Source organism: Chironomus tepperi, unplaced genomic scaffold (genome assembly GCF_022539635.2).
Source record: "Chironomus tepperi strain 1889 unplaced genomic scaffold, CSIRO-AGI_Ctep_v1 contig_163, whole genome shotgun sequence".
Lineage (NCBI taxonomy): Eukaryota > Metazoa > Arthropoda > Insecta > Diptera > Chironomidae > Chironomus > Chironomus tepperi.
In genome coordinates, this window is record NW_027226285.1 from 891,064 (window position 1) to 915,832 (window position 24,769).

Sequence of the window (24,769 nt, forward strand, 5' to 3'; positions counted from 1 at the left end):
AAATTAAAATTTTTTGCCACACGCTTCGCAAATTTTTAGCACAATTCTGTCATCTCATGAAAAAATTCAGCATGCATCAAGAATGACATAATACAAATATCGCAAAAAGCAACACATTTTTTGTCTTGACCGATTGTAGTCACACGAGACTGTGTGTTCTTTCTTCTTTTTGTTCCCAACTTCAATAAAAAGCAATTACTAATTCCCATACATTGATAAGCATACATACACAGATCATTTTTAATAGAACTGATTTTTGACTTTCTAGTCAGTACTGACTTTAATTTCAATCAGCAAACAACTCGGCAGTGCAAAATGGGCTGTTTATCAGTTTTAGTTTATGTGATAATTTTTGTGGCTACTGGAATTTACTTCTTTTTTAAGCGACAGTTCTCATTTTTTGAAAGACATGGAGTTCCTTTTGTTGAGCCAAGCATACCATTTGGAAATATGAAGGATGTCGCCAAAACTGTCCATTTTAATGACAGATTTAATGAAATTTATCAAGCTTTAAAGAAGAAAGGCAAAGTCGGTGGATTTTTTAATCTTACGTCTGCAAATTATATGGTGACTGATATCGAAGTGTTTAAGTGCATCGCTATCAAAGACTTCAATACATTCATGAATAGAGGTGCATTTGTGAATGAAGAAGACGAGCCGCTGACTGGGCATTTATTTGCACTTGAGAATGAACGTTGGCATTTCCTTCGCAACAAACTCAGTCCAGTATTCACGTCTGGAAAGCTTAAGAACATGTACTTGACGATTAACAACTATACAAAGCATTTAATCGACAGACTTGATAGAATGGGAAAGAATGGAGAGACAGTCGAGACTAAAAATGTCGCAAATAGATTTACTGTTGATATCATCAGTTCTGTTGCATTTGGTATGGATGCAAATACTTTGAATGATCAGCATTCAGAGTTACTTGATATTTTCAAGGAAATTTTTGGCGGTGACGGAAGTTTACTTTACTTTTTCTTCCTTCTTGCTTTTCCAAATCTGTCCAAAAAATTGCATTTACGTCAATTGAGTAAAAAGATTAGTGACTTCTTTATGGATGTTGTAGCCACAAATATTAAATCACGTGAAGACAGAAGTGACATCAGAAATGATTTTTTGGGTATGTTGATCCAGTTGAAGAACAAAGGATCAATCGATGGCGAAATTTCGACAGAAACTAAGAAATTGACATTAAATGAGTGCCTGGCTCAAGCTTTCTTGTTCTTTTTTGCTGGTTCCGACACATCAAGTACCACAATTTCATTTGGATTGACTGAATTAGCATTCAATCAGGAAGTTCAGGATAAATTGCGAGCTGAGCTTATTGAAAAGACAAAAGACACAAATGGTGAAATTTCCTATGACTTACTTCATGAAATGACTTACTTAAATCAAGTTGCTAATGGTAAATCACTTCCTTAATACCTAAAAATTATAGCTTACTGTTTAAAATTTCCTATCCAATCAGAAACCCTTCGTATGCATCCACCAGCACCGTTTGCAATTCGAAAGGCTAAAGAAGATTACAAAGTGCCAGACACAAATGTTACTATCAAAAAAGGCAGTAGTGTATGGCTTCCTTTGCAATCCTTCCATTATGATGATCGCTTTTGGGAAAATCCTTATAAATTTGAACCGGACCGATTTACTGCTGAAGAAGTCGCTAAGAGACCTCAGTGCTATTTCCCATTTGGGGAAGGACCTAGAAATTGTAATTAATTTTTTTGGAGTTGTTGCTTATGACGAAGGTTGACGTCATATTTGAATGACTCCTTACTTTGATCCAGAGCTCTAATTTGACTAGAGTATATGACATTCTAGTCAACTTTACGCTCTGCTTTGATCACTTCTAATGTTCTCTTATTTTCTCCCATAATCTATCATATCCACCAGGCATCGGAATGAGGCAAGAACCTTCAAAACTCATACAATCTTTAAATCATATTAAAATTTCTTTCTTATTATTAGACTTGGTCTTTTGAATGTCAAATGCGGAATTGCTAAAATTATTCAAAATTTCAAAGTGACACCTGATCCAAGGTTAAAGTATCCGTTGGTTTTGGACCCAAAGAGCACTACATTGGAACCTATTGGAGGCTTTTTGTTGAAATTTGAAAGAATTTAGGCGTGGAATTTGTAGACCCAAATTGAAATTTGTCAAGGAAGTGGAGTTGATCACGACTTAGCTTAGCGACACAAATGAAGAAGGCATACGTACTTCCAGTTCGGATTGTTAGGTCATATGACAGGCAAATTTAGACGGCTTCCCTTTGGTGTTAATAAAAGAGCTTTAGCGGAGCTTTCAAAGTTCCGTGACTGAGCCTTCTTTATTTGTGTCGATCAGAGTAAAAAATGATCAGGTTGGACCTATCCTTGTTAAGTTCCGTATTCTTAAAGCTTAATAAATCCATCATTTTTGAAATAAAGTATTGCAATTTTTACAAATTTTCAACTTTTGTTTGAAGTGTCAATAAACTTAATTCACAAACATCTCCAAATCACCCATCTTACTGCACACGACTTCTAGTCGAATTCAGTATAGTCATCATACGGCCATAAACAGTTCAATTGATTTAACTTCAATTAAATTGCTGTTTACACTCACATCTAAAGCATTTGCTCACCAAATGAAAGTAAGAATATGGTCGGTTCTCATTTAATTTTGATATAAAATGCCACAGCCCCAAAAGCTTCTCTCAGTTCTATTTTATCGTTGATTCAGAAAGCTCAGACGTCATGGGAGTCTTGACAGTCTTATTATCTATAATTATTATTGCTTTTACTACAATTTATGTCTTTTTTCGGAGACGATATTCATTTTTTGAGAAGGAAGGTGTTCCTTATTTAAAGCCTACATTTCCACTCGGTAATGTTCAAGGAATGGGACAAAAGTATCACATGATTGAGGTTTTAATGAAATTGTATGATGAACTAAAGGGTAAGGGAGGAGTTGTTGGAATCTACAATCTTGCTGAGCCAATTTATCTTATTACGGATGTTGAGGTTGTGAAGGATATCCTTGTTAAGGATTTCAACACTTTTGTTAATCGAGGTAAGAGAAAGTGGACCTTTTGAAGGTGCTCGAACTGAACTTCTAGCCAATAGGGCATTAATTCTGTACCTTAATTCAACCCCAGGTTCCTACATCAATGAAAAAGACGAACCACTAACTGCCTCCTTACTCAGCGTTGAAGATGATCGTTGGCGTTTCCTTCGAAATAAACTAAGTCCTGCCTTTACATCAGGCAAACTAAAGTCAATGTACTTTACAGTCAGTAATTTGGGAAATAACTTAATCAGCGCGATTGAACGGAAAACGAAGATAAATAAAGGAATTGAAGTTAAGAATGTCATGACAAGATTTACAGTCGATGTTGTTAGTTCGGTATCATTTGGTATGGAATCAGATACATTGAATGATAAACATCCGGAGCTAATTGAGTACTTACGAGAATTATTTGGTCTTGATTCTCCAAATATTCTGTACTTTCTATTTCTGTTCGCTTTTCCGGATGTCGCAAAGTTCTTGAAACTTAAATTCTTTAGTAAAAGAATTACTGAATATTTTACGAGTGTAATTTGTGGGAATATTAAGTCACGCGAGGACAGAAATGAGAGCCGTAATGATTTATTGAACATGTTGATCCAGTTAAAGAATAAAGGATCAATTGACGGTGAGATATCAACGGAAGTTAAGAAGTTATCGCTAAATGACTGCTTAGCACAAGCTTTCATATTTTTCTTTGGCGGTTCCGATACGTCAAGTACCACAATTTCATATGCATTGACTGAACTTGCTTATAATCCCGATATACAGGACAAATTGAGGCAGGAAATTATCGAGAAGACTAAGGATACCAATGGAGAAATTACATATGAAGCTCTGCATGAGATGACATACTTGAATCAAGTTATTAATGGTAAAATGACTAAAGCAGTGGTGGGCAACCTTTAATTTTTCGCGGCACACTTTGTGGTATGCCTCGAGTGAAGCTAAGCATGATGTATGGCATTTTCCAATGTGCCGCGGCACATAGGTTGTCCACCACTGGCCGAAAGTGTCGATCACTTATGTCTGATCTTCTAAAATGATGAAGAACTGACAGTATGTCCTTGTAGAGACCCTCAGATTGCACACACCGGGTTTTGCTCTTTTCCGTAAAGCCAGTGAGGACTATAAAGTCGCAAATTCCAACATAATAATCAGAAAGGATGTGAAAGTTTGGATTCCAACTCTGGCTTTCCATTATGATGAGAAGTTCTGGAAAAATCCCTTGAAATTCGATCCGACTCGATTTACACAAGAGGAAATCGCAAAAAGGCACAATTTTGCATACTTTCCATTCGGTGAAGGACCTAGAAATTGTAAATATACTTAAATGTGCAATTTTGATTCCATTTTTCTCATAATTCCTAAATTATTTTGTTCTACAGGCATTGGAATGAGGCAAGTTCAATTTAATTTAAATATTAAATTTTTGGCATGTCTAAAATGAATCATTAATTCAATAGATTTGGCCTTGTCAATGCTAAGTATGGAGTCGCTATGACCATCAAAAATTTCAAAGTATCTCCAGATGCACGAATGAAATATCCAATTGAAGTCAATCCAAAAACAATGCTATTCGAGCCAAAAGATGGATTTTGGTTGAAGTTTGAGAAACTTTGAGTTTATTAACTGAATGTAATGACTGTCTTGCTGTAATAAATGATGGTTCTTGATAATGTGCATGAACGCAATAATAATAGGTTGACTTACTCTTAGCAGCTGTTCACTTATTATGAAACGCTTTTAAGCCAAAGAGCCCCTGCTAAGGGAAGGAAGTGTTGACTTGTTCATAAGCAGCACCATCTAAGGCACCATCCCTTTAGGGTCCTTTAGGGTCGTCAAAAAATATCTATTTCCAGTCTGGCTACGCCAATGCTCGTACCCTATATGATATTACCTCATACATTCACATTAAGTCTGTTTCAATATTTGTATAGCTGTATAATATATTATGTGTTTCACTTTTCAATTTTATACCAAGTTCACTAACCTTGCCTAAACTGTGACAAATCATCAAGATCCGAAAAGTCACAAAAAAAAATCTCAAATTCTGCCTTAAAAAAAATAAAAAAATCGCAAAAAGTAGAATTTTATGTCAACTGCATTGACCGGGAATCGAACCCGGATCTATTGCTTGGAAGGCAACAATGCTAACCTTTACACCATCAATGCTACACATTTGATGTTTTCAGTTTGGCTTAAAATGAAAATAGAGATGCTTATCAGCTTTGATAATTACAGTTTATTTGATAATAAGAAGAAGATTACTTCTGTACACATAATAATTGAATGATTTAAGGTTTTGTTTTTGGAAGTGCCATAAGAATTAAGTCGAATAAGAATTTTTTTACTGGAACTGAACATTTGCAGTAAAGTTGCGCATGGCGTTAGAAATAATTGCAAAGAAATTCTTCTTGAGTCCCCAGTGATGGAAGTCCTCTCCAGATTCATCTCCTTCAGTCTTTTCTGTTGTTGTGGCTGCTTCCGTTGTTGTTGAAATGGTTGTCGATGCACAGCTGACTGGTGTCAATTCTAATTCTGGTGTCCAGTTGGCATAGCAAACTTCGAGACTAACATTTGCCATGGGCCAGGACCAAGATGATATTGAGGATGTGTACATATTATTTTTTGGCAGACAAGTTGTTAAATTTCCATAAGAATCGTAGAAATTGATGTTAGGTGACGAGTATCCAATTCGTGTTGAGTAAAAGTGTGTCAAAAATTGTGGATGAATTGCCATGACTGGATTATTATCAAGCATTAAATTTAATCCCATTGACATTCCAGTAAGTGTAAAGTCTAAGTCAGGAATTGATGCAATTTTGTTCGTACTTAACATGATTGAATTTAAGTTAGGTAATGTCTTGAATGTATTACGATCCAAAGCTGTGATTTCATTGCTGGCTAAGTCAATCATCTGAAGAACTGGAGTGTTTTGGAATAAGCCTGGTGGGATGCATGTTATTTTATTCTCACGAAGCATGATGTTGTTCAAGAACTTCATTCCTTTTAAGGCATCCGCACTCACATTGACAATATTATTCCTCCACATGCTGAGTGATGTCACATTAATACAGGATGAACAGAACGATGCTGGTAATTCTGGGAAATTGTTGTCTACAATATTCAATGATCCCAAATTTCCAGCATTTGTGAATGCATCGGTTACCAAATGATTCAATGAAACATTGTCCATTGAAAAAGAATGGATATTTGGGAAGATGCTGAATAGTCCAGTTGGAACGTAATATAAATTTGTTGGAGCCATAAATGACAAGCTGTATGTTGTAGTATCTACAAAATCAGCTGGCTTTCCATTGACCGTAATTTGCTCATTTGCTGATGTTACGTCAGAAATGCTGTTTACACTGCAAGATCCTGTCGAAAAGTTGCAGTCCAGAACTGATGCTTGACATAATTGAATGATGAGTACCAAGCAGATACTCAGTTGAATTCTAAGGAAAGTCTGGATGAATTAAATAATCTTAAAGTATAAAGCTTAATTAATCTTACAGTTTCTGGCCCATTTTGTTACTTTAAACTCTACTGTTTAAGTCACACTGATGCTTCAACCTCAGACAAATCTCTTTTTATAGTTAACGCTTATATCACGCACGGTTGACGTATTTTATAGTTCTTGCGAATTAAGACAGCAAATTTGCTTAAGATAACAGGTCCATATGCTTATCATACTTTGCTTGCTGCAAATTTGGCATGTACTCGTTTTTAAGAATAATACGATTCTTATCTTTAAGTAAATCTGTTGCTAGAACTATAAAGAATCGTTGTCTGGTCTGTGTATGGTATAGATGCCATTACGTAACGCTTTAGGGTGGACGGGGAATCAGTTGAGGATATGACAAATATGAGGGGATATATGATAAGCATACTATCTCTAGAAACTTCAATGATCCACGAGTTGGCATGAAGCCAATGTGAGGCGCCTTCACTGGAGTTCGGACTTTTCGAATCCGAACTACCAAATTCCTGCCAGCACTAGTTTGAATATATAGAATGTCCTCTAAAAGTACAGTCATTCAAGAAGTCAAGAACCATTTTCGAGCAATAATTGAATGTCCATATAAGTCATATTAGCCTGCTGAATACAGCTATCATTTTATGACTATATCTCTGACTCTCATAATTATCAATCAACGCCACTTGAAAGATATTCTCTCTATAAATGAATTGTTTTTGATAAATTTCACCTTAGTATCAATTCAGTCGCGCATCTGTCACGTTCTCATCAGAAATGGGAATCTTAGTGATCATATTCTCTGCAGTTTTACTAATTGTGACTGCAATTTATCTATATTTTAAGAAAAATTATGCATTTTTTGAGAAAGAAGGTATTCCTTATTTAAAGCCAACTTTTCCTTTCGGAAATGTCCAAGGAATTGGCTCAAAGTATCACATAAGTACAATTATGACAAATATTTACCATGAAGTTAAAGACATGGGCGGAATTGTTGGATTTTTTAATTTCGCTGAACCAAGTTATTTTATGACTGATATTGAGCTTGTTAAGTTGATTACTGTGAAGAATTTTAATAGTTTTGTGAATCGAGGTGAGGATTGGAAGAGGGTTGTTCACATGTGACGTCTTCTTAGTCGGCTTAAACTGCCATATGGCAGTCAAGTGGCTGTCATATGGCTTCAAACTGTCATGTGGCCGCCACCAAACTGCCATGAACCGGTTTGCCAGACCTTTCACATTTACGTCATTTGTGAACGACCCCTCAAGTGCTCAACTATCTCCTACAAACCTAATTAATCTGTAATATAAACAGGCTTATTCGTAAATGAAGAATATGAGCCGCTTTCAGCTCACTTAGTAAATATTGAAGATGATCGTTGGAGATTCATGCGCAACAAACTAAGTCCAGCATTTACATCTGGAAAGCTTCGCTCAATGTATACAATAATTAGTGGATTAGGTGATAATTTGATTAAGGCTGCTGAAAAGCGTGCTGGAAAAGGATTTGAAGTTAAAAATTTAATGACTAAATTTACTGTCGATATTGTAAGTTCTACGAGCTTTGGGATGGAATCGAGATGCTTAAATGATGAAAATTTGGAATTGTATGAAATTTCGAGAGAAGTTTTTGGTGCTGAAGGTGTAGGAGCATTAAAGTTGTTCATTATGTTCGCATTTCCTGAACTTTCTAAGTTCCTTAGGCTTCGGCAATTTAGTAAGAAAGTTACAAATTTTTTCATCAATGTCCTCAGTGAGAATATTAAATATCGTGAAGAGAATAATGACGATCGTAAGGATTTCATGAACATGCTGATCCAGCTGAAGAGTAAAGGATCAATTGACGGCGAATTCTCATCAGAAACTAGAAAATTAACACTAAATGAAGTTCTTGCTCAAGCTTTCTTGTTCTTCTTTGCTGGAACTGACACTTCAAGTACAGTTTCTTCATTTGCATTAACTGAACTTGCATTTAATCAGGATGTTCAGGAAAGGTTAAGGAATGAGATTTTGTCAATGACTAAAGACACAAAAGGGGAAGTTTCCTATGAGACTCTACATGAAATGACATATTTGAATCAGGTTGTCAATGGTAAACCGCTGCTTAATTCCTTTAAGTACCAAACTGATGATCACTTTTCTAGAAACTCTAAGAATGTACACGCCAGGCTCAGCAACACTTCGTCAAGCTAGTGAAGACTTTAAAGTGCCAAACACTAATATTACAATAAAGAAAGGCTATAAAGTTTGGATGCCAACTTTAGCCTTTCAATTTGAAGAAAAGTATTGGAAAAATCCAAATAAATTCGATCCTGAAAGATTCACACCCGAAGAAATAGCGAAAAGGCCTCCGATGGCATATTCTCCATTTGGAGAGGGACCTAGAAACTGTAAATATTTATTTTCTACTTCCATTATTCAGGTCTGACTTTATAAAATTTACTTTGTTTCATGATAACACTCACAGGCATCGGAATGAGGCAAGAATAATTTAATTAAGATTCTCAATTTCCAATTTTTAAATTCAATTTTTGTTTCAATAGATTTGGCCTTATGAATGTCAAGTTCGCACTTGTGACGATCATCAAAAATTTCAAGGTCATTCCAGATGCACGAATGAAATATCCATTTGAACTTAATCCAGTGTCAACACAAATGGAACCAAAAGGGGGTTTCTGGTTGAAATTTCAAAAAATTTAAAGATTTTTTAAGGTTGTAGGTTGGGGTGAACATTGAGAATATCGTTCGTTATTTTAGATTAATGCTCTTGATGCAATATTCGGTTAATTATCAAGTTTAATGATGACTATTAGCTCAAAAACTAATTAATAAAGCAGAATCTACTACAAATGCATATTTTATCTTATCGTTGCTTCTCAATTTGCTTACATTAAGTGTTAGTCTAGGCTAGGGACTCTATTGGATAGAATAGTACAAAATTTCTAGTTCATTAAATTTTAGGTCTGCAAATTTAATAAATGTAATGTATCTACCAAATTGCATATTTCTTGTACACGATCGTTGCTTGTCTAGCATGCCTTTGTCTTCAAGCCTAGAATCAATGAAACCATGCCTCAGTTCAGGCTCAAGTCGACATTTATATTAGTATATTTTCAGACACTTCTACGTCGTGTGATTTCCGGGTATGTTTCCATACCAAACAAATGATAAAACAAAGTTCACACAATTATATATCCACTTAATTACTCATCACATATCAGTTCCAATATCAGTTTCTAATCAAGCAGTCAATTATGAGCTTTTTGATTAATTTCGTGCTAATTATTCTAACTTTAACTTTAATAATATACTATTATGTGAAGAAAAAATATTCATTTTTTGAGACACAACGCGTTCCTTACTTGAAGCCTCAATTTCCACTTGGAAGTCTGCAGAAGGTTGGATCTTCAATTCACATGTTTGAATTTCTAATTACTTCATATAATCAGTTTAAAGGAATCAGCAAAATTTCGGGATTTTATAATGTTTTTGAGCCTATTTATCTAGTTACGGACATAGAAGTGCTCAAAGCTATAACTGTGAAGGACTTTAATAAGTTTGTGAATCGTGGAATCTTCGTAAATGAAGATAATGAACCTCTAACTGGTCATTTATTTGCAATTGAAGACAATCGTTGGCATTTCATTCGCAAAAGGCTACGACCTGCCTTTTCAGCAGTCAGACTCCAATCAATGTACAATAATATCAGTCAATTAGGTATCAAGCTAGTAGAATCCATTGATAGAGACACAAATAATGGCAAAGTTCCAATAGATATCAAAAATATAGCCACTCGATTCACAATCGACATTATCAGTTCAGTGGCTTTTGGCATGGACTCAGATACACTTAATACATCAAATATTGCTAGACATGTATAAAGAGGTCATTGGTGCCAATCGACCGAATGTTGTCAAATTTCTTATCCTGTCTGCTTTTCCAAATCTAGCGAGAATTTTGAGAATTCGACTGTTTAGTGACAAAGTTTCTGATTTTTTCAGAGATGTTGTAGGCAGGAATATTGAGATTCTTGAAGGAACAGGCAGCAATCAAGATATTTTTTTTGATTTTTTAGTAGATTTGAAAAATAATGCAGGATATTCATCAAAATCTAGAAAGTTTACATTAAATGAATGTCTTGCTCAAGCTTTTTTGTTCTTTTTTGCTGGTTCCGACACTTCCAGTACCACAATTTCGTTTGCATTGACTGAACTAGCATTCAATCAGGATGTTCAAAATAGATTGAGGTTAGAAATTTTAGACAAGACCAAAGCTACAAATGGTCAAATTTCATATGAGAATCTACATCAAATGACTTACTTAAGTCAAGTCGTTAACGGTAAAATGACAAAATTTAAAGAAAATCTCAATTGTTGCTGTAAAGACTCTTTCATGTCCTTCAGAAACTCTCAGAAAGTATCCACCAGGCTTCTCAATTCTTCGTACTGCGAATGAAGACTTTCAAGTTCCTGATTCAAAAATCACAATTAAGAAAGGCTCACAAGTTGTCATTCCAACAGTTGGATTCCATTATGATGAACAGTTTTGGGCAAATCCAACGAAATTTGATCCTGAGAGATTTAGTCATGAAGAAATTGCGAAGAGGCCACAGCAACGCTATTTCCCATTCGGTGATGGACCTAGAAATTGTAAATAATTTTAATTTTTAAGAGTTCCTTATTACTTTACTAAATTTCCACAGGCATTGGAAAGAAATTTGGTCCTATGAATGTCAAATATGGAGTTGCGAGAGTTATTAAAGACCTCAAGGTCACACCAGACAAAAGCATGAATTATCCAATTAAAATAAATCCACTGTGCCAACAACTAGCACCGTTGGGTGGATTCTTGCTTAATTTTAAGAAAATTCGTCGATGTTGATTACGAACTTCCGCGTTTAGGCATCGTGTACTGACATTTTTTATCGCTTGAAACTCTATTTTAGTAATTTTAATCTCAATTTTATGTAACATGTGTAGGAATGTGCACAAAAATATAATCTATGTAATTTTTTTATTTTAAAAATTCTTGTCAAAATGACATTAAGTAGGGATGTATTCATGGGAGAAGGTATGATGGTCGTCAAACCACTCAACTTTCTGTAAATCTGAATCGTACCCCTGATGCTTCACTAGTGTACCATTGATACAGAACATGTAATCCCCCTAACCATACCAGGTAAGGCTATACCATCCCCGTCTCCACCTGAGAAATCGACTCAGGCTAAAAATTGAAGCTTGTCTCATAACCCGAACCTGTTTTTCTTAACAAAAATCAAGTTTGATCCCCAAACTCTTCCTTTAAAGTCCGCCACTGCCTGATTTAATTATCATTAGACTGATTGGATTAGAAACCTAATCCGCATAAGCCGATTATTGATAAGAATTTATCATTTTCTTTCCATTATTTTGCGTCATGTCTACTACTAATACAGTTGTACACGGAATGCAATTTGCCTTATTTGGCAGTTGTTTTTCTCATTAATAAACCCGTTCACAAATACACGTTCATCCAAACTCTCAAAAACAATACGTTTCATATTCAGTTACAGCTTAGTTTCGGAATTGACTAGACGTTCATAATGGGTTGTCTAGCTATTATAGCATCAATAGTTTTAATAGCAGTGACTGCGGTCTACTTCTATGTTAAAAAGAAGTATTCATATTTTAAGGAACATGGAGTTCCTCACTTAAAGCCTACATTTCCACTTGGTAATTTACAAGGAATGGGCACAAAGTATCACATGTTTGATGTCATGATGAATGCATATAATGAGTTAAAAGGAAAGGCCAAAATCGGGGGATTTTACAATATTTTTGAGCCAACTTATTTGGTCACTGACATTGAGGTTCTAAAAGCCATAACTGTGAAAGATTTTAATAAGTTCGTTAACCGCGGAGTTTTTGTTAATGAAGAGAATGAACCGCTGACTGGACATTTATTCGCCATTGAAGATGATCGTTGGCGTTTCATTAGAAATAAGTTAAGTCCTGCATTCACATCTGGCAAATTGAAGAACATGTACAGTACAATCAGTAGCTTGGGCAACAACTTAGTTAAAGCAATTGAAAGAAAGACAAAGAACGGATCAGTTCCAGTTGATGCCAAAAATGTCGCAAGTCGATTCACAGTCGATATTGTTAGTTCTGTTGCATTTGGAATGGATGCAGACACACTTAATGATAAGCATCAAGAGTTGTTGGACATTTTTAAGGAAGTCTTTGGTGCTGATGGTCCAAGCGCATTTTACTTCTTCTTCCTATTTGCATTCCCGAAGTTGTCAAAGTTTTTAAAGCTTCGTCAGTTCAGCAAGAAGCTTTCAGACTTCTTCATTAACATTGTCGGTAAAAACATTGAGTACCGTGAAGACAATAATGACAATAGAAGTGACTTCTTGAATATGCTGATCCAGTTGAAGAACAAAGGATCAATTGACGGTGAATTCTCGACAGAAACTAGGAAATTGACATTAAATGAATGTCTTGCTCAAGCTTTCTTGTTCTTTTTTGCTGGATCTGATACATCAAGTACAACTATTTCATTTGCATTGACTGAATTGGCTTTTAATCAGGATGTTCAGGATAGATTGAGGGATGAAATCTTGGAAAAGACCAAAGACTCCAATGGGGAAATTACTTATGAGACTCTACATGAAATGCATTACTTGAATCAAGTTGTCAATGGTAAATTCTAGAGTTTTTGTAGAGTTCGTCCAGAGTCGCAAGTCTGCAGCCTTGGTACAGCTGAAAATTCAGACAAATAGTTCTTGGCCGAACTCTACTTCTTTTGCATTTCAAGCCATAACTTCATTGTCTGTTCCATTCAGAAACTCTCCGTATGTACACACCTGGCTTCGCTAACATACGTCAAGCCAATGAAGACTATAAAGTCCCTAACACAAATATCACAATGGCAAAAGGTTCCACAATCTTCATACCTACAATTGGGTTCCATTATGACGAAAAGTATTGGACCAATCCAATGAAATTCGATCCTGAAAGATTCACACAGGAAGAAATTGCCAAAAGGCCGCCACAGTGTTATTTCCCATTTGGTGAAGGACCTAGAAACTGTAAATATAGATTAATTCACTTATCTTTTTCAGTATCAAGGCTTAATGTTCTTGATAAGCCACAATTTTTTGAAATATTTCTAATGATTAATTCCAAATGTTTTTCACATCTCCAAATACTTTATAGGCATCGGAATGAGGCAAGAAAAAATTTACATTCTGTTTATAGTCAATGACATAACTTAAAATTCTATATTTCAATAGATTTGGCCTTCTTAATGTCAAGTACGGAGTTGCGATGATCATCAAAAATTATAAGGTCACGCCAGATGCTAGCATGAAATATCCAATTAAGATGGATCCAAAGAATCCACAATTGGAACCCGCTGGTGGATTTATGTTGAATTTTGAGAAAGTTTAAAGTTGTGGATGTACAGATGATATTAATAAATATACTTAATTTTTAATTTTATGACTTTATATGCGTTTGACATGTGGCAATAATGACTAGTTCAGATGTATTTGGTTCTTACTAATACTTCAAATGCTATGTCAAAATCTTCTCTATACTTACTTATTTCCTACACAAATAAGCTTTTGAGAAAAATTCTCTTCAGTCTAAATTCGCGTTTGCATTCATAAAGTGCTGTTTTGATCATGTTTTGGACGGTCTATACGATTATTTCCATACTTATACTCTTAATATCATTTATTTATTTATTTTTTAAGAATAAATATTCATATTTTGAAGATCAAGGAATTCCTCACATAAAACCTAAATTTCCACTTGGAAATTTGCAAGGAATCGGTTCCAAATTTCACTTAAGTGACATAACTCGACAAGTTTATGAAAAATTCAAGCATGAAGCTAAGATTGTTGGATTTTATAATTTTGTACAGCCAATTTATCTAGTGACTGATATAGAGACAGTCAAAGTCATAACTGTGAAGGATTTCAACAATTTTGTCAATCGAGGTAAAGACAGCTTGATGTTCATTCCTTAAAATCATTACTTAATTCCCTGCCAACAGGCTTCTTTGTCAACGAAGAGAATGAACCTCTGTCAGGTCACTTATTTGCACTTGAAGATGATCGCTGGCGATTCCTAAGAAACAAACTGAGTCCAGTATTTACATCAGGCAAACTCAAGCTTATGTTTCATACGATCAGTAAATTAGGAGATAAATTCATAACAAAAGTTGAAGAAAAATCCAAAATTTCAAGTTTTGATTTAAAAGATGCAGCAAGTCGCTATACTGTCGATATAATTAGCACTGTCGCATTTGGAATGGAGTCAAATACATTGAATTATGAGCATCAAGAGTTGATTGATGTGTTTAGTGAGTTTAATGGACCTCCGGACAGTCGGAAAATGTTCACATTCTTCTTCATGATGGCATTTCCTAAACTTGCGAAAGCTTTAAAGCTTCGTCAATTTAGCAAAAAGGTTTCTGACTTTTTTACTAATGTTGTTGGTGGGAATATCAAGTACCGTGAAGATAATGATGACAATAGGAGCGACTTCCTCAATATGTTGATCCAGTTGAAGAACAAAGGATCAATTGACGGCGAAATTTCAACAGAATCTAAGAAATTGACATTAAATGAAGTCCTGGCACAAGCTATCTTATTCTTTTTGGCTGGTTCTGATACATCAAGCAGTGCAATTTGCTTTACATTGACAGAACTTGCATTTAATCAAGATGTTCAAGACAAATTAAGGCTTGAAATCATGGAAAAGATTAAAAACACAAATTGGGAACTAACTTATGAAAACTTACATGAAATGAATTACTTAAATCAAATTATTAACGGTAAATCACTTTCAGTTGACTATTATGGCTGATGAGCTCTTAAAACCTTCATATTTCTATGTAGAAACCCTTCGAATGTACACACAAGGTGTCATGGTCCTTAGGAAAGCTAAAGAAGATTTTCAAGTTCCTGACTCAAATATTGTCATCAAAAAAGGATCAAGCGTGTGGATACCTACATTAGCTTTCCATTTTGATGATAGATTCTGGGAGAATCCAACAAAATTCGACCCTGAAAGATTCACACAGGAAGAAATTGCTAAGCGACCATCGTTCTGTTATTTTCCATTCGGCGAAGGACCTAGAAATTGTAAATTTAATAAATTCTGTAGCTTTTTCTGTTCTAAAATATTATTCTTACTCAATTTCTGAAAACAGGCATCGGAATGAGGCAAGATTAATTTAATTATGTAATGTCTCTCAAATTATACTTAAAAACTCATTTTTCTCAATAGATTTGGCCTTGTGAATGCCAAGTTCGGAGTAGCTTCTATCATCAAAAATTTCAAGGTCACTCCAGATGCACGAATGAAGCATCCAATAGTGATGAATCCAAAAGTTCCACATCTTGAACCAAAGGATGGTTTTTGGCTGAATTTTGAGAAAATTTGAGCTAGTTTTGGGGTTTTGGGTTTTTGGATCTATGACTTTGTTTTGTGACAAGGGGGTGGGGATAGGGGTCTAAAAATTCGAAATTGCATGTTACGTAACCAATGAACGACCCAAAAGTGAATGACCATATTTTGAATTTTTTGATAAAAAAAAATAATCTGAATGCTGCTTAAAGTCTAGTGTGACTCACAACCGGCATTATCAAACAAAATAAATATTATTACTGCACACAGCAACAAAATTCTCTCAAAAATTTCTATTTTCTCATTATTTAATTACAAAAAAAAGTCATTTGATAACAGTTCAGTCTTATAACTTTTGTCGTCTGGTGCTGTTTCCTCATCACTAAAATGCTGACTTTAGTGATTTCAATAATTCTGTCAATTCTGACTGCAATTTTCCTTTTTGTCAAGAAAAAGTATTCATTTTTTGAAGACAATGGAATTCCTTACGTGAAGCCATCGTTTCCACTTGGAAATATGCAAGGAATTGGATCGAAATTTCATATGTGTGAAATAATTCAGAAAGTTTATGAGGAATGTAAGGAAAAAGGCAAGATTGTTGGGTTTTACAACCTTATTCAGCCTATCTATCTAGTCACTGACTTGGAAACTTTCAAAATTGTGACTGTAAAGAATTTTAATACTTTTGTGAATCGCGGAATTTTTAATAATGAAGAGTACGAGCCACTTGCTGCTCATTTGTTCTCAATCGAAGATGATCGTTGGCGCTTTATACGGAATAAAATAAGTCCAGCATTTACATCAGGCAAGCTCAAGTTCATGTATCCAACTATTAGTGACATGGCTAAGAATTTTGTTAGTGCTGTAGACAGAAAATCCAAAAACGGAAATCCGCTTGCAGTTAAAGACTTATCTACTCGATTTACTGTTGATATAATCAGTTCTGTTGCATTTGGAATGGAAGCAAATACTCTAAATGATGAACATCAAGAACTGATTAATATTTTTCGTGAAGTAACCGGCATTGAAGGCAACAGCATGTTCTTCTTCTTCTTTGTAATGGCATTTCCGAATTTAGCAAAGGTACTTAAACTTCGGCAATTCAGTAAAGGATTGTCTGACTTTTTCATGAATGTCGTTGGTGGAAATATTAAGTACCGTGAGGATAACAACGACAATCGCAATGACTTCCTAAATATGTTGATCCAGTTGAAGAACAAAGGATCAATCGACGGCGAATTTTCAACAGAAACTAAGAAATTGACATTGAATGAAGTCTTAGCTCAATGTTTCTTGTTCTTCTTAGCTGGCTCAGACACTTCCAGTACCGCAATATCCTTTGCATTGAGTCAACTTGCTTTCAATGAAGATATGCAGGATAGATTGAGGGTTGAGATTATGGAAAAGACTAATGACACTGATGGGGACATTTCTTATGAAACTTTACATGAAATGACTTACTTGAATCAAGTTGTGAACGGTAAAATTCATTATGTCCTACAATCTTGCAGCCTTGAACGAACCTTACTAAAACTCAAATTTCTGTCTAGAAACACTTCGAATGTACACGGCAGGCTTTACACTTTTACGGCAGTCAAACGAGGACTTTATAGTTCCAGATACAAATGTGACAATCAAGAAGGGATCAAATGTTTGGATACCAACCTTAGCTTTTCATTTTGATGAACGGTTTTGGGTAAATCCAACAAAATTTGATCCTGAAAGGTTCACACAGGAAGAAATTGCTAAAAGACCACCACAGTGTTATTTCCCGTTTGGTGAAGGACCTAGAAATTGTAACTTATTGCTTATTTTGTTGAATTTTAGTAGATTTAATCTTTTTTTGAAATTTTCACATGGCAATTTTAGGCATCGGAATGAGGCAAGACTAATCTTATTTAAATTCTGTGCATTTAAATTAATATTATGTATGTACCTCTAGATTTGGACTCGTCAACGTCAAGCTTGGGATTGCAATGATCATTAAAAATTTCAAGATCACGCCAGACTCAAAAATGGAATATCCTATTAAATTGAACCCCAAAGCTCCAGGTATCGATCCATTAGATGGCTTTTGGTTGAATTTTGAGAAGATTTAATGACACATGACACGATCGCAGTGCCTCTACGTATTTTGTTCTATCAATCTAATGACACGTTTGGACATGATTTAGAGAATGAAGCTATGACGATGTGTAATGCGTCATTTGAAATAATGTGTCGTAATAAAAATATCAGTTAATTTATTCAAATTTGGTACAAACAATGGCTTTTATTCACAGTGATGAATGATGCTAGTTTGGATTTAATAGCCCCATTTCCGGGCTATTAATGAACAGATGATAGTTGTTATGAATTGAAATAAGCTGTAATGACTCTATAGTGTTCAGAAGCATTCAAGTTCTAAGGTTCTAGAGCCAGAGTATGACTTGAACCCTCGTCCAACGATTTCCAGTAGCATGCTCCTACCACTGAACTCTGAGTGTTGTTATGGAGCGTGGCACAAAGCACACTCAAACGATCTTTCTCTATCCAGTGCTCATTATAGCTCTTATCACTGTATTGACCCTTAGCACAGATTTCCAAACAAACATAATTCCAACTTCTATAGACATCACTGTCCAATGACTCCCCTCATACTCTGTATACTTAATGCAATCAACTCAGAAACGTAAACAAGACACGACTACATTCTAAACCGGCTTAAGTCAATATTGATTCTCTCACAAAAATCTAATATTTCTCTCTCCAAATATAGTCACAATTTCTCTGTTTTGATCTCTGTCACTCAAGGCTGATTGGTAAAAATAACATTTACACGTGTTGCCGGCTATATTGGCAAATAAGATAATTGATAATGACATTGGACATTGACTTTTAAAAAATATATTTTTTATTATGATCATCATGACTTGTGAAAATGTGAATAGCAAAGAATATGTGGAACATATGTAGACATTACCACACGCAATCTACGCTGTGTTGTTTTGGATGTTATATTTTTTGTACTTTTAAGACTATATCAGTTAGTGATGATAATGTGGCAATTGATGGATCAATTTCTAGATGTGCTGGTGTTTGTGGAGTTGCGGAGAATGTAAAATTAAGTAACAGCTGTGCTAGTGCTATTTTTGTTTGCATGAGACCGAATCTGAATCCTATGCAGTTTCTGGGGCCGTCACCTGGAATTTTGGATATAAAAATGTCATTAGATTTAAATTCATGCTGTTGAACATCCTCAAACAGTCAACTAGAGTCTACCTGACTTAATATATAAGTCATAGACATCTAGTCAAATCATACCAAACGGAAGGAACGCCATTGGATGTCTTTTCAGCTTATTCTCTTCATTAAACCTTTCTGGATCAAATTTATCTGGTTCTGGATACAATTCAGGATCATTATGGATGGAATGATTCGGAATAATCACAAGTGACCCTTTTGGAATCACTAAATTAGATCCAGGAATTTTGTAGTCTCTTGATGGCTTTCTGATTATTTGCGGAACTGGTGGGAACATCCTTAGAGACTCTAGAGAGTTAATAAAAAATGATTAGGCTATAAGATTAGGTAGAACCTTTTTTATACTCACCATCAATAACCATCTGCAAATATTTCATCTCCATAATTCCATCATAAGTGACTTTACCGTCGTACTTAGCCACAATACTTTTAATTTCATTCCTCACTTTCTCTTGTACTTCTGGATGTTGAACCAAATTATAGAGCACAAATGTAGCGGTGCTTGATGATGTCTCAAAGCCAGCAATAAAGAATAAGAAGCATTGTGCAGCAATTTCATCAACGGTCAACTTGTCTTCGTCTGATTGACCTTCCTTGACCCTCAAAAGTAAATCAAGAAAATCATTACGTTCAATCTTGTTCTGTGTACGGTACTCAACAGTTTCGCGGACGATGCCTCTAAAGAAATCTGAGACATCTTTTGGAAGTAGTTTAAGCCTTAATTTTTTAGCTAAGTCTCTGAAACTTGTGAGGAAAAATAGACGAATTAGGAAATTTGAATTCCGCCCGAATATCTTCCTTCCCATTTGCCTGAAATTAGAGTCTGGATTGTCTATAGCTTTCATTTCCAATCCAAATGCAACGTTTCCAATAACATCTGTCGTGAATTGAGCCAGCACTTCCTTGATTTCAACTTCATCTAAATTTGACTTAGCTTCTAATGTCTCAATCATGTAATTAGCAACATCCAAGACTTGCAATTCTCTCTTTATTATGTTTATGAATCGCATCTGATTGTTTGGACATTTCTGTAGCTGTATTTGGTATAGAATACTGTGGATGTATAGCTTGTTATCTTTTTTGAGCCACACAATGACAAGTTTACATCTTCAGAGTAAATAAGCCATCGTGCATATTCAAAACAATCTGTTTACTACAACTTTGTGATTAAATCATAACTGATTTCTCTTTTTATTCAGGCATACACATGCTTGATTGGTATAGAATATTTTGAGGATTAATTCATAAGTTTATTGGATACAATGCATATTTTATAACTAAGTTAACGGCACCTTATTTAATAAAGACTATTACACATTTTATAGTTCGTTCACTAATTACATCATCGACTCTTTGACGAATCCTCTTCATTGCTTGAGGCGTAACCAGCTAATCGAGCGTTACTTAGTGTTACGTTATGCCAACTTTAAACTTAGCATATACTGGATCTTGCCACAATATGCCATAATATATTAGTCACATAACATAAGGTCAACTAGTTGCACCCCAATAAACTTGGGGATTTCCCGATAATTGTTATAAATATTCAATAGATAAGCAGCAACGTCATTTTAATTTGCATACTTTTAAGCATATTGGCGTTGCAGATGACAGAACAGGATGTTTTGGATCAAATATTATGCGATCAGGAGTCTTATCGGTTCTTATGAATCTAAAATTAATTAGAAGCTGAATGAGAGCTATTTTGGCTTGTGTTAATGCAAATCTATCTCCAATGCAGTTTCGTGGTCCATTTCCTGGAATGAATAAATTAATATTAAATGAGTCTTGATTTAGGTTCGGCCAAGAGCATGCCATGTTGCAGGTTTTGTCTGCAGTCCTGTATTACTGGACGAACCATAACCTCGAATCAATATAAACTTACCAAAAGGTATATGTGCCATTGGATGTCTTTTAGCTTTATTTTCCTCATTAAACCTCTCTGGGGTGAATTTTTCAGGCTCTGGATAGTTTTCTGGGTCATTGTGGATTGAAAATATCGGAATTATAACCAGTGAATCTTTTGGAATGAGCAGTTTTGAGTTCCTAATTTTATAATCTTTTGAAGCTTTTCTAAGTCCAATCGCACCTGGCGGATACATTCGGAGAGTTTCTGGAAATATTTATAGTCAGTCTACATATTGTAAGAATTCAAAATTTCATCTTCATTACCATCGATGACCATTTGCAAATACTTCATCTCCTTAACAGCTTCATAAGTGATTTTATTGTCAAATTTAGTCAAGACAGTCTTAATCTCATTCCTGAGATTCTCCTGAACTTCTGGATATTGAACTAAATTAAACAGCGTAAAGCTTGAAGTGCTTGAACTCGTTTCATATCCAGCAACAAAGAATAAAAAGCACTGAGCTGCAATTTCATCCATTGTCAATTTTTCTTCACCTTCACGACCCTCAGTTCCGATTTTCATAAGTAAATTAAGCGCATCATTACGTTCGATGTTATTTTCGCGACGATACTCGACCGTTTCCTTAACAATTTCTCTGAAGAAGTCAGACACATCCTTTGGAAATAGTCGAATACCAAAAAGACGTGCTAGATTCCTAAAATTTGTAAACAGCAGCACTTGAGCCATGAAGTTTCTTGTTTTAAAGACTTTAAGTCCCATTTGTCTAAATTTAGAGTCAGGCTTGCTGATCGCATTCATTTCAAGGCCAAATGCAACATTTCCAACGACGTCAGTCATATAACGTGCAAGAACTTCCTTTATATCTACGTCATCTAGGTTTGGGTTTTTCTCTAGATTCTCTATCATATGCATAGACACGTCTAGCATCGTATGGAACATCATCTTCATTTTACCACTCGTGTACGTCGGTAACAGCTTGTGTCTCATTACTTTCCATTCTTGATCTTCTAATGCAAATAAATGTGTAGTCAATGGATCATGTTCCTTTGAATTGAAAATTCCACGATTATGAAAGACTTCAAAGTCTCTGATAAGGATGTCCTTAATAAGCTCTAAATCAGTTACTGCAAAATTTGGTTTGAAAAATAAATAAATTCCATGAATCGGTGCCTTTTTGCTGAAATTGTTGTATAATCTATGAAGGATGTCCACCATATGATATTTAGTTCCAATTCCATTTAGATTCCCTAGTGGAAATGTCGGTTCCTCATGCACAAATCCAAGTTCATCTAATCTTTTAAAGCATTTCTTAATCCAATAGGTGAGAAAAGCCAAAATTATCACAATTAATCCTAAAACAGTCTTAAGTGACATGTCGACACTGCTGCTTCTGAATCAGAACTGAGCTTTAAATCTGCACGTTTACAACTATTTATTTGTTTTAATATGAATGAATAATAAAGTGTCGTATAGATTCAGGTTCCACAATATATGCTAATTTGTTGGAATTTCGTAGTAATATGAGATAAAGATGAAGAATCTAGTTTGGATTTTGCATTATCATCATTGGGATGCAGGATACATTAAAGCATAAAAATTATTTGACTGCTAGTGATCGTCAAGAAATCAGGGCTTGACCCAGTGATGCTCAAGCTTTTTTTGTACTGCAGTACGCTTTGGTGGTGAGTCATGACCGAAATCACACACGACATGGGATTTGATGACTAATTAGTGTGCCTTATCACACAGTTTGAGCAACACTGACAATGCGGCGAATTGCATTTTTTGCTCTTTATTCTGATTCAGGTGGGATGTTTAAAATTCAGAATGAATTTAAAATAGATCAGTGGTGGACAACCTTTTTGCCGTGGGACACAAATGTGCTGCCAATAATTTTTGGAAAAGCCACGTTCGGTTGAGATCGAGGCTTTACCACCAAGGTGTGCCACGAAGAATAAAAGGTTGTCCATCACTGGTATGAATATCAATTCAAGAGACTCGCCTCTTAAACTATAATGTATGTCAAACAGACACGCTTTAAATCTGCAACTAATTTAAATAAAAGCAAAAAATGAGAATGAAATGAGAATGAAACACAAAAAGAGCATTCACAGCTTCACATAATCCAATTTATTTCACTACTATGAACTTAATTTCCGTATCTTCAAAATTATGTCTGTTGCTGGCGATAGCACAGGATTCTTCAGGTTGTAAACAATCTCCTTGGGCGTTTGTGGCGACCTCGTGAACTCAAAATTTATCAAAAGTTGAATCAGTGCTATCTTAATTTGCATCAATCCATAACGATAGCCAATGCAGTTTCGGGGTCCATAACCTGTGGATATAAAGTGTTGAAAATCAAGTTAGATGATGGAATTTTAATAACTTACAGAATGGAATGTGAGCCATTGGATGTCTTTTGGCAACATTTTCCTCAGTAAACCTTTCAGGATCAAATTTTTCTGGGTCTGGATAGATATCAGGATCACGTTGGATCGAATAGATTGGAATGAAAACCATTGAGGATTTAGGGATGATAAGGTCTGTGTTTGGTACTTTAAAGTCTCTTGAAGCTTCTCGAATGGCAATTGCACCTGGTGGATACATTCGTAGGGTCTCATTCAGCACCATATCCAAATACTTCATCTCTTTCATAGCTTCATATGTGATTTTATTGTCATGTTTAGCCAAAACTGACTGAATTTCACCTCTGACTTTATCTTGAACATCTAAATGTCCAGCTAGATTAAACAGCGTAAATGTCGATGTGCTTGAACTCGTCTCAAAACCTCCAACAAAGAATAAGAAGCACTGAGCTGTGATTTCGTCCATTGTCAATTTTTCATCACTCTTGTTGCCTTCACTTCCGATTTTCATCAGCAAATTCAGCATGTCGTCTCTTTCAATGTTATTTGCCCGACGGTACTCAACAGTTTCTCGTACAAGATGTCTAAAGAAGTTAGACACATCCATTGGAAACAGCTGCAGCCTTAACTTCCTAGCAAGATTCCTAAAATTCGAGAGTAAAAGAATTTTTCCTAAGAAATTGGCACTTCCAAAAACTTTTCGTCCCATTCGTCTAAATTCTGAATTTGGATCATCAATGGCATGCATCTCCAATCCAAATGCAATATTTCCAATGACATCAGTCATAAAGCTTGCAATCACTTCCCTAACTTCAACAGTTTGTAGATTCTCATTTGCTCTGAGCTTCTCGATCATTCGGTCGGAGACACTTAAGACTGTATTGAACATCATCTTCATTTTGCCACTCGTGTATGTAGGCGTCAGTATGGTCCGCATTTTTCTCCATTCATAGTCTTCAAGTGCAGCTAAATGTGCTGATAATGGATCAAATTCCTTTGAATTGAACAGTCCACGATTGTGAAAAATATCAAAATTATTGGCTAGAACATCCTTAACAATATCCAAGTCAGTCACAACAAATGTTGTGTTGAAAAAGGCATACAGCCCATGAATTGGTGAAATTTTACTAAATTTTTTGTATGTCCTTTCCAAAATATGAATCATATGATGCTTAATTCCAATTCCTTTTAAGTTCCCAAACGGAAACTCTGGTTTCTCATGTAAGAATCCTAGTACTTTTAGTGCTGAATATCTCTTATGTATTAAATTAATTAAAAATACTAAAATTAATAGCAAAAGTACTAAAGTAATGGCCAAATCCATCTAACTGATCTTGTCTGTTTAAACACTATATCTT

General features: G+C 35.1%; 9 protein-coding genes and 1 non-coding gene across 12 annotated transcripts in view; 6 read left to right on the forward strand and 4 right to left on the reverse strand.

Annotated features, from left to right (window-relative positions):
* Calx (sodium/calcium exchanger 3) overlaps nt 1-24,769 on the forward strand; it is a 214,584-nt gene that overhangs the window by 140,486 nt on the left and 49,329 nt on the right. The window lies entirely within an intron of this gene.
* Nucleotides 264-2,337, forward strand: LOC139088534 (probable cytochrome P450 6a14). The gene is made up of 4 exons (XM_070637797.1): nt 264-1,411; nt 1,475-1,717; nt 1,900-1,912; nt 1,975-2,337. Exons 1-4 carry the CDS (start codon nt 316-318, stop codon nt 2,129-2,131), a joined length of 1,509 nt encoding a protein of 502 aa, XP_070493898.1. The 5' UTR covers nt 264-315; the 3' UTR covers nt 2,132-2,337.
* On the forward strand, nt 2,694-9,312 carry LOC139088561 (cytochrome P450 6a2-like). The gene is made up of 10 exons (XM_070637832.1): nt 2,694-3,058; nt 3,144-3,926; nt 4,126-4,371; nt 4,441-4,453; nt 4,519-4,609; nt 7,269-7,623; nt 7,846-8,622; nt 8,675-8,920; nt 8,998-9,010; nt 9,074-9,312. Exons 1-10 carry the CDS (start codon nt 2,743-2,745, stop codon nt 9,228-9,230), a joined length of 2,997 nt encoding a protein of 998 aa, XP_070493933.1. The 5' UTR covers nt 2,694-2,742; the 3' UTR covers nt 9,231-9,312.
* On the reverse strand, nt 5,156-5,227 carry TRNAG-UCC (transfer RNA glycine (anticodon UCC)). Its single transcript has one exon. It is a non-coding gene; the product is annotated as a tRNA-Gly (tRNA).
* LOC139088536 (leucine-rich repeat-containing protein 15-like) lies at nt 5,275-6,667 on the reverse strand. The gene is made up of 2 exons (XM_070637800.1): nt 6,569-6,667; nt 5,275-6,510 (listed from the first exon to the last, which is right to left on the reverse strand). The coding sequence occupies exons 1-2, from the start codon at nt 6,580-6,582 to the stop codon at nt 5,403-5,405; spliced, it is 1,122 nt and encodes a 373-aa protein (XP_070493901.1). The 5' UTR covers nt 6,583-6,667; the 3' UTR covers nt 5,275-5,402.
* LOC139088537 (cytochrome P450 6A1-like) lies at nt 10,404-11,789 on the forward strand. The gene is made up of 3 exons (XM_070637801.1): nt 10,404-10,869; nt 10,934-11,179; nt 11,233-11,789. The coding sequence occupies exons 1-3, from the start codon at nt 10,404-10,406 to the stop codon at nt 11,409-11,411; spliced, it is 891 nt and encodes a 296-aa protein (XP_070493902.1). The 3' UTR covers nt 11,412-11,789.
* On the forward strand, nt 12,107-18,184 carry LOC139088562 (uncharacterized). The gene is made up of 8 exons (XM_070637833.1): nt 12,107-13,213; nt 13,357-13,602; nt 13,730-13,742; nt 13,807-13,960; nt 16,272-17,412; nt 17,483-17,728; nt 17,802-17,814; nt 17,875-18,184. The coding sequence occupies exons 1-8, from the start codon at nt 12,112-12,114 to the stop codon at nt 18,029-18,031; spliced, it is 3,072 nt and encodes a 1,023-aa protein (XP_070493934.1). The 5' UTR covers nt 12,107-12,111; the 3' UTR covers nt 18,032-18,184.
* LOC139088531 (cytochrome P450 6a8-like) lies at nt 14,176-16,222 on the forward strand. Its single transcript, XM_070637795.1, has 5 exons — nt 14,176-14,518; nt 14,575-15,357; nt 15,422-15,667; nt 15,736-15,748; nt 15,813-16,222. The coding sequence occupies exons 1-5, from the start codon at nt 14,200-14,202 to the stop codon at nt 15,967-15,969; spliced, it is 1,518 nt and encodes a 505-aa protein (XP_070493896.1). The 5' UTR covers nt 14,176-14,199; the 3' UTR covers nt 15,970-16,222.
* LOC139088564 (probable cytochrome P450 6a14) lies at nt 18,803-22,447 on the reverse strand. Its single transcript, XM_070637834.1, has 6 exons — nt 21,348-22,447; nt 21,061-21,288; nt 20,754-20,932; nt 19,525-20,209; nt 19,236-19,463; nt 18,803-19,114 (listed from the first exon to the last, which is right to left on the reverse strand). Exons 1-6 carry the CDS (start codon nt 22,417-22,419, stop codon nt 18,927-18,929), a joined length of 2,580 nt encoding a protein of 859 aa, XP_070493935.1. The 5' UTR covers nt 22,420-22,447; the 3' UTR covers nt 18,803-18,926.
* Nucleotides 23,153-24,753, reverse strand: LOC139088424 (probable cytochrome P450 6a14). The gene is made up of 2 exons (XM_070637642.1): nt 23,436-24,753; nt 23,153-23,380 (listed from the first exon to the last, which is right to left on the reverse strand). Exons 1-2 carry the CDS (start codon nt 24,733-24,735, stop codon nt 23,187-23,189), a joined length of 1,494 nt encoding a protein of 497 aa, XP_070493743.1. The 5' UTR covers nt 24,736-24,753; the 3' UTR covers nt 23,153-23,186.

Bases quoted from the DNA above. Each gene is read 5' to 3' on its own strand.
- LOC139088534 (XM_070637797.1), top strand. From the start codon at position 316: ATGGGCTGTTTATCAGTTTTAGTTTATGTGATAATTTTTGTGGCTACT. The intron at 1,412-1,474 runs GTAAATCACTTC...CTATCCAATCAG, and splicing joins CTTAAATCAAGTTGCTAATG to AAACCCTTCGTATGCATCCA.
- LOC139088561 (XM_070637832.1), top strand. From the start codon at position 2,743: ATGGGAGTCTTGACAGTCTTATTATCTATAATTATTATTGCTTTTACT. The intron at 4,610-7,268 runs GTCAATCCAAAA...ATTTCACCTTAG, and splicing joins GAATGAAATATCCAATTGAA to TATCAATTCAGTCGCGCATC. The intron at 7,624-7,845 runs GTGAGGATTGGA...TAATATAAACAG, and splicing joins TAATAGTTTTGTGAATCGAG to GCTTATTCGTAAATGAAGAA.
- LOC139088537 (XM_070637801.1), top strand. From the start codon at position 10,404: ATGTATAAAGAGGTCATTGGTGCCAATCGACCGAATGTTGTCAAATTT. The intron at 10,870-10,933 runs GTAAAATGACAA...CATGTCCTTCAG, and splicing joins CTTAAGTCAAGTCGTTAACG to AAACTCTCAGAAAGTATCCA. The intron at 11,180-11,232 runs GTAAATAATTTT...AAATTTCCACAG, and splicing joins CGGTGATGGACCTAGAAATT to GCATTGGAAAGAAATTTGGT.
- LOC139088562 (XM_070637833.1), top strand. From the start codon at position 12,112: ATGGGTTGTCTAGCTATTATAGCATCAATAGTTTTAATAGCAGTGACT. The intron at 13,961-16,271 runs TAAAGTTGTGGA...ATTTGATAACAG, and splicing joins TGTTGAATTTTGAGAAAGTT to TTCAGTCTTATAACTTTTGT. The intron at 17,413-17,482 runs GTAAAATTCATT...ATTTCTGTCTAG, and splicing joins CTTGAATCAAGTTGTGAACG to AAACACTTCGAATGTACACG.
- LOC139088531 (XM_070637795.1), top strand. From the start codon at position 14,200: ATGTTTTGGACGGTCTATACGATTATTTCCATACTTATACTCTTAATA. The intron at 14,519-14,574 runs GTAAAGACAGCT...CCCTGCCAACAG, and splicing joins CAACAATTTTGTCAATCGAG to GCTTCTTTGTCAACGAAGAG. The intron at 15,358-15,421 runs GTAAATCACTTT...ATTTCTATGTAG, and splicing joins CTTAAATCAAATTATTAACG to AAACCCTTCGAATGTACACA.
- LOC139088564 (XM_070637834.1), bottom strand. From the start codon at position 22,419: ATGTCACTTAAGACTGTTTTAGGATTAATTGTGATAATTTTGGCTTTT. The intron at 20,933-21,060 runs GTAAGTTTATAT...TATTCATTCCAG, and splicing joins AATGGCACATATACCTTTTG to GAAATGGACCACGAAACTGC. The intron at 20,210-20,753 runs AAATTAAAATGA...TACCAAATACAG, and splicing joins CAATATGCTTAAAAGTATGC to CTACAGAAATGTCCAAACAA.
- LOC139088424 (XM_070637642.1), bottom strand. From the start codon at position 24,735: ATGGATTTGGCCATTACTTTAGTACTTTTGCTATTAATTTTAGTATTT. The intron at 23,381-23,435 runs GTAAGTTATTAA...TTATATCCACAG, and splicing joins AATGGCTCACATTCCATTCT to GTTATGGACCCCGAAACTGC.